Below are 7,402 nucleotides of genomic sequence, written 5' to 3'. Positions count from 1 at the left end.
GCTGTACAGTGTCCTGCAGAAAATAGATTTTCTCAAGGCTGTTATGAACGTTTGTGTACAACAATAAGATTAAATGTACAAAAATCACATTTACCTGCCCAAATATTTGTGCACACAATTTAGTAATTGTATATCCAGTGGCTCCTGCAAATGCATATCCAGTTGCTCCTGCAAATTTTCATAAGTGAAAATAGGACCTCAAAATATTATCAGTGCAAAATTAGACAGGACTTTTGAAAAGGCTGGTCTAACAAGGAAAGTATCAAGGAACCCAGCAATGACTTACACTAATTTCTGCACTTTACAGCTGGGATGTTTCAGTCCTTCACACAGAAGTTTAATTCCTGAATCTCCCAGTTTATTCCCACTCAGCTCCAGCTCAGTCAGGGACTGGTTTGTACTGAGGGCAGCAGAGAGATCCCCACAGCAAGCAGCTGTGAGATGGCACTGCCACAACCTGCAAAGAGAACAGAGAGAACAATAACCATCTCCTTCCATAAAGGGGTCAGTATTCACTTCATTTAGTGCAGTGACACTTCCCTCTTTCTGGTAACTTGGTAGTTTCACTATCTATAAAGCTTGTGTGTATGTCACCCAATGCATTTTAATTATTAAAATAAAGTATGTGATGAGTTCCTGACTCAAATTGTATTTGTACACAATGCAAAAAGATTTTCAGAATATTTCACATAGCGTCCCACAAAAATACAGAAATTGGATGATCATCCAATAATGTGACGTTCACATTCTGTGCATGACTGGCAGCTTTGGACACTGCATGTCCAATTAGGCGTCTTGTGGCAAGGTCTCCCTTTTGACCTTGGGCAGGACAGAAGAGTGTGAAGTTGAGTAGAAAGTTGAGGGGCGCAGACAGCTGCAGCGGCACAGGAGCCAGCAAACAGAGCTGTAAACAGGGGAGTTTGAGTGGGAGTTTGAAAGGGGAGTTTGTCTTGTGGTGCTCATTTGGGGTTTGTTTTTGCTGTGGGTGGTGGTGTTTTGGTGTGGTTTGTGTTTCCCAGAGTAACAGGATTTAGGTGGGAAGGCTATGACAGATACAGAGGCAGCAGTGGTAATGACCCAAGCAGTGGAGGACACAATGAAGACGACTGGATGTGGAAGCTGTGGTATGTACATGATCCTGGAGGGGGTACCTGGAAAGAGTTTCGTCTGCATGAAGTGCTGTCTGATAGAGCTGATGGAAGAAAAGATCCGAGGATTGGAGATGCAGGTGGAAAGTCTGGTTGAGTTTAGAAGGGGGTTCGAGCAGATTATGGAGCAAAGACATGAGGCGGCTGAAAGGAAAAGCTCAGACTTGCAGGTGGAAGCAGGACTAAAGAACTCTGAGGGGAGACTGCTGGGTGAAGAAAATGGACAGTGGAAGCATGTGACTAAGAGAACCAGGCAGAGGAAAAGACAGGCTAGTGAAGGAGAAATAGAGGTCAGGAACAGGTTTGCAGAGTTGGAAAATGAAAAAGGGGTACAGCAGGTGGTCACTGAAGGTGGAAGGGCAAGGAAGAAGAGAAGAGCAGCTAGTCCTATAGGAAAAGGGGAAGAGTCAATGGAGACAACACCAAATATGAGCCCCAGGAGGATATGGGATGGGTTGCAGAGGATTACAAGGGAGAATAGAAATGGAAAGGACTTGCAGCCAGAGGGAACAGAGGATAGACAGGAGAATCGCACCGTCACCAGGAAAAGGCAGGTCTACTTGATCGGAGACTCCTTACTGAGAAGAATAGAGAGGCCTGTAACCAGAGCTGATCCAGAAAATAGAAGGGTATGGTGTCTACCAGGTGCTAAGATACAGGATGTGGACCTGAGGTTGAAGAGGATCCTAAAGGGAGCAGGAAAGAATCCACTGATCATCCTTCATGTGGGAACAAATGATACCGGTAGATTCTCACTGGAACATATCAAGGGAGACTATGCCAGGCTGGGGAAGACGCTTAAGGAAATCAAGGCTCAGGTGATCTTCAGTGGGATTCTGCCTGTTCTTAGAGAAGGGCAACAAAGGTGTGACAGGATTATGACTATCAACAGATGGCTCAGGCAGTGGTGCTATAAGGAGGGCTTTGGGATGTATGGCCACTGGGAGGCATTCATGGACAGAGGACAGTTCTCTCGGGATGGACTTCATCTGAGTAGGGAAGGAAATAGACTTCTAGGATGGAGGCTGGCACAACTGATTAAGAGAGCTTTAAACTAGGAATTTGGGGGAGATGGTTGGGAGATGTCCAGGTAATCCCCAGGCCGGATTTTAACATTGAGAGGGAAGAAAACAAAGTAAGAAAGGATACAGCCATGGGTAGGAGATTGGACATAAGGAGGAAGGGCAGTATGAATACCAGTCTAATAGGTCATACTGGCGGTAGAATGTGCATGCCTAATCAGGTAAAGAATGTGAGCGAGGCCAAACAGCAAAAATTAAGATGCTTGTACACCAATGCGAGGAGCCTAGGTAACAAAATGGAGGAACTAGAGCTACTGGTGCAGGAACTGAAACCAGATATTATAGGGATAACAGAAACATGGTGGAATAGTAGTCATGACTGGACTACGGGTATTGAAGGGCATGTGCTGTTTAGGAAAGACAGAAATAAAGGTAAAGGTGGTGGAGTAGCATTGTGTATCAATGATGAGGTAGAATGTAAAGAAATAAGAAGCGATGGAATGGGCAAAAATCACATTGGGGAAGAAAACTACTAGAGCCTCCCCTGTGATAGTGCTTGGGGTGTGCTATAGACCGCCGGGATCTAATTTGGATATGGATAGAGCCCTCTTTAATGTTTTTAATGAAGTGAATACTAATGGGAACTGCGTGATCATGGGAGACTTTAACTTCCCAGGTATAGACTGGAGGACAAGTGCTAGTAACAATAATAGGGCTCAGATTTTCCTAGATGCAATAGCTGATAGATTCCTTCATCAAGTAGTTGCTGAACTGACTAGAGGGGATGCCATTTTAGATTTGGTTTTGGTGAGTAGTGAGGACCTCATAGAAGAAATGGTTGTAGGGGACAACCTTGGTTCAAGTGATCATGAGCTAATTCAGTTCAAACTGAATGGAAGGATAAACAAAAATAACTCTGTGACTAGGGTTTTTGATTTCAAAAGGGCTAACTTTCAAAAACTAAGGAAATTAGTTAGGGAAGTGGATTGAACTGAAGAATTTATGGATCTAAAGGCAGAGGAGGCCTGGGATTACTTTAAATCAAAGTTGCAGAAGCTATTGGAAGCCTGCATCCCAAGAAAGGGAAAAAAATTAAAAGGCAGGAGTTGTAGACCAAGCTGGATGAGCAAGCATCTCAGAGAGGTGATTAAGAAAAAGCAGAATGCATACAGGGAGTGGAAGATGGGAGGGATCAGCAAAGAAAGCTACCTTATTGAGGTCAGAACATGTAGGGATAAAGTGAGACAGGCTAAAAGTCAAGTAGAGTTGGACCTTGCAAAGGGAATTAAAACCAATAGTAAAAGGTTCTATAGCAATTGTAAATAAGAAGAAAACAAAGAAAGAAGAAGTGGGATCGCTGAACACTGAGGATGGAGTGGAGGTTAAGGATAATCTAGGCTTGGCCCAATGAGGCTAATGAGGATCTTAGGGATAATGGTAGCACGACAAATGGGAATGAGGATATAGAGGTAGATATTACCAAATCCGAGGTAGATTAAAACAGCTTAATGGGACTAAATCGGGGGGCCCAGATAATCTTCATCCAAGAATATTAAAGGAACTGGCACATGAACTTGCAAGTCCATTAGCAAGAATTTTTAATGAATCTGTAAACTCAGGGGTTGTACTGTATGACTGGAGAATTGCTAACATAGTTCCTATTTTTAAGTAAGGGGAAAAAAGTGATCCGGGTAACTATAGGCCTGTTAGTTTGACATCTGTAGTATGCAAGGTCTTGGAAAAAATTTTGAAGGAGAAAGTAGTTAAGGACATTGAGGTCAATGGTAAATGGGACAAAATACAACATGATTTTACAAAAGGTGATCGTGCCAAACCAACCTGATCTCTTTCTTTGAGAAAGTAACAGATTTTTTAGACAAAGGAAACACAGTGGATCTAATTTACCTAGATTTCAGTAAAGCGTTTGATACGGTGTCACATGGGGAATTATTAGGTAAATTGGAAAAGATGGGGATCAATATGAAAATTGAAAGGTGGATAAGGAATTGGTTAAAGGGGAGACTACAGCAGGTCATACTGAAAGGTGAACTCTCAGGCTGGAGGGAGGTTACCAGTGGAGTTCCTCAGGGATCGGTTTTGGGACCAATCTTATTTAATCTTTTTATTACTGACCTTGGCACAAAAAGTGGGAGTGTGCTAATAAAGTTTGCGGATGACATGAAGCTGGGACGTATTGCCAATTCAGAGAAGGACCAGGATATCATACAGGAAGATCTGGATGACCTTGTAAATTGGAGTAATAGTAACAGGATGAAATTTAATAGTGAGAAGTGTAAGGTCATGCATTTAGGAATTAATAACAAGAAATTGAGTTATAAGCTGGGGACGCATCAATTGGAAGTAATGTAGGAGGAGAAGGACCTTGGACTATTGGTTGATCACAAGATAACTATGAGCCGCCAATGTGATAAGGCCGTGAAAAAAGCGAATGCGGTCTTGGGATGCATCAGGAGAGGTATTTCCGGTAGAGATAAGGAGGTGTTAGTACCGTTATACAAGGCACTGGTGAGTCCTCATCTGGAATACTGTGTGCAGTTCTGGTCTCCCATGTTTAAGAAGGATGAAATCAAACTGGAACAGGTATAGAGAAGGGCTACTAGGATGATCCAAGGAATGGAAAACCTGTCTTATGAAAGGAGACTCAAGGAGCTTGGCTTGTTTAGTTTAACCAAAAGAAGGCTGAGGGGAGATATGATTGCTCTCTATAAATATATCAGAGGGATAAATACCATGGAGGGAGAGGAATTATTTAAGCTCCATACCAGTGTGGACACAAGAACAAATGGATATAAACTGGCCATCAGGAAGTTTAGACTTGAAATTAGACGAAGGTTTCTAACCATCAGAAGAGTGAAGTTCTGGAACAGCCTTCCAAGGGAAGCAGTGGGGACAAAAGACCTATCTGGCTTCAAGATTAAGCTTGATAAGTTTATGGGGGAGATGGTATGATGGGATAACATGATTTTGGCAATTAATTGATCTTTGACTATTATGGTAAATAGGCCCAATGGCCTGTGATGGGATGTTAGATGGGATGGGATCTGAGTTACTACAGAGAATTCTTTCCTGGGTATCTGGCTGGTGAATCTTGCCCACATGCTCAGGGTTCAGCTGATCACCATATTTGGGGTCGGGAAGGAATTTTCCTCCAGGGCAGATTGGAAGAGGCCCTGGGTTTTTCTTTGCCTTCCTCTGCAGCATGGGGCAGGGGTTACTTGCTGGAGGATTCTCTGCACCTTGAAGTCCTTAAACCATGATTTGAGGACTTCAATAGCTCAGACATAGGTGAGAGGTTTATTGCAGGATGGGGTGGGTGAGATTCTGTGGCCTGCGTTGTGCAGGAGGTCAGACTAGATGATCAAAATGGTCCCTTCTGACCTTAAAGTCTATGAGTCTATGAGAAAGACAAAATCTCCTGTGGAAAGGCAATTTCAAGCTATTCAACCTCTGCCACAAGAAAAGATATGGAAAATAGGCACCTTGATGCTTAGCATGATACCCTGCAAAGAATTAACTGGGAGCATCAGGTATTTCAACTTGTAATCTAATTCGAAACATCTGTCTATAAGGTTACACAGTGCACAAGGCAGCAAAGGCCACAGATAGGGATGATTCATATTGCACTGTACAGTGGCCATGGTTAACAAGCTAAGCTCTTGTAGAGGATGAGAGCTTTGGTCATCTCATTAGACTAGTGGAGTGCACTACCAGTTTCCCTGCAGATTTCTTGCTTACACTATGATCTCTGATTCATCTTATTTTTAAATGAAACCATTTTCAATCAATTTTTTAAAAATTGACCAACACAAAGCCATTGGCATTTTGGAAACTAACAAAGTTTAAATGATTCTGAAATGTTCACAATGTTTCTTTTAGGTTTTTCAACCAGTTCCACTGCCCGCCCTGCACTCACAGTCTGGGTCAAAGAAGGACATGGATGCACACTTGAAGACTGCCTCGAATCCTATCTCAAGACAAGGTCAAGCAACCAGTTAGGAGGGGCAAGAAGGATGGGGGGACATAAGAAACCCTAAAAGCCAATGAAAAGCCTGGCCTTGGCCAGAACACGACCTCACTCCCAGATTCATGACCCTCCAAAATGGAACATGACCATAAGTTGTAAAGGGTGGTCCCAGGGGCATGCACTACAGGTTTAATTTTTCCTGCTCAGGAAGAGGAGGGGGAACAGGGAAAAGCTCTAGTGGTGTACAGAGCTTTGGATTATCCTTGCTTGGTAACCCCAATAAATATCGCATTGCCTGCACTTCAGACTCTGGTCTTTTGCTTTTTGTCTGCGTGACGGGAGGGTGAGGGGGAGCCCTAATGATATGTGAGTTTGTGCTTATGGAATTCAATGAGAATGGAGAAGTCGAGCTGCTTGGCTAAGATGGTGGCAGAACTGAAGGAAGTCAGCACAGTAGCAGGACTCCCACCATGGATGCTCAGTGAAGGATCCATCAACACCAATTCCAGCAGAAGCTTAGGATTTCCTGCCCTGCATATATTGATGGTAGTAAACCACTTGATAGCACTCATCACCATGTAATTTTGACAGGTTTCCACACCATTTTATGGTTTATTTCCCACCCTCTGGTCCTGTTGCTGGCCATGTACATGTTTGGCACCATCTTACATTTTGGATTTTTTTTTCATTTTTTATTTTTGTATTGGGGAGTGTTGGGGGTGCTTGTGTGCATGTTATGTTTGGCTGGGTTTTGAGAGAAAAATTAAAGAAAAAAGTGAAAAGGGGTTATTTTTAAATGAATACAGATGAGAAAAGCAAGAGAGCCTGTGTCGTTGAGCACATGGCAGAGAGAGGAGTAAAGAGGGGTTTAAAAAGTGCTTTAGAGAAAAAAGAAAGTTTTTAGAAAAAAACAAGGTTTATTTTAAACTAAAGAATAGAGATGAGAGGAAGAAAGAAAGAAAGAAAGAAAGAAAGAAAGAAAGAGTGGAAAAATAAAGAGAAAGAAAATAAAGAGAGAAATTAAAGAAAAGAGGATTTTAAAGAAAATAAAGATAGGGTTGTTTCAAAGTTTCATGAAAGAAAGAGGAAAATTAAAGAATCTTTTGTTAGGCTGAGAGAGAAATTAAAGAAAAGAGGAAAAAATAAAGGTAGATTGTTAAAGAACGAGGAAAATTAAAGAAAATGGGTTTTAAAGAAATTAAAGAATAGAGATGAGATTGTTTCAAAGATTGTATGAAAGAAAAAAG

General features: G+C 42.1%; 1 protein-coding gene across 1 annotated transcript in view; it reads right to left on the bottom strand.

The window, feature by feature from the left end:
• Positions 1 to 264: 264 nt before the first annotated feature.
• LOC102936590 (NACHT, LRR and PYD domains-containing protein 12-like) overlaps positions 265 to 7,402 on the bottom strand; it is a 28,521-nt gene continuing 21,383 nt past the window's right edge. The window contains exon 3 of the mRNA XM_037899482.2: positions 265 to 457. Within this exon, the coding sequence (XP_037755410.2) occupies positions 283 to 457 (175 nt within the window). The 3' untranslated portion in view covers positions 265 to 282. The remainder of the gene's footprint in view (positions 458 to 7,402) is intronic.

This window comes from Chelonia mydas, chromosome 6 (assembly GCF_015237465.2).
Source record: "Chelonia mydas isolate rCheMyd1 chromosome 6, rCheMyd1.pri.v2, whole genome shotgun sequence".
In the NCBI taxonomy this organism is placed as follows: Eukaryota; Metazoa; Chordata; order Testudines; family Cheloniidae; genus Chelonia; species Chelonia mydas.
The sequence above is the reverse complement of the archived record's forward strand: the minus strand, read 5'-3'. Positions and strand labels throughout refer to the sequence as shown.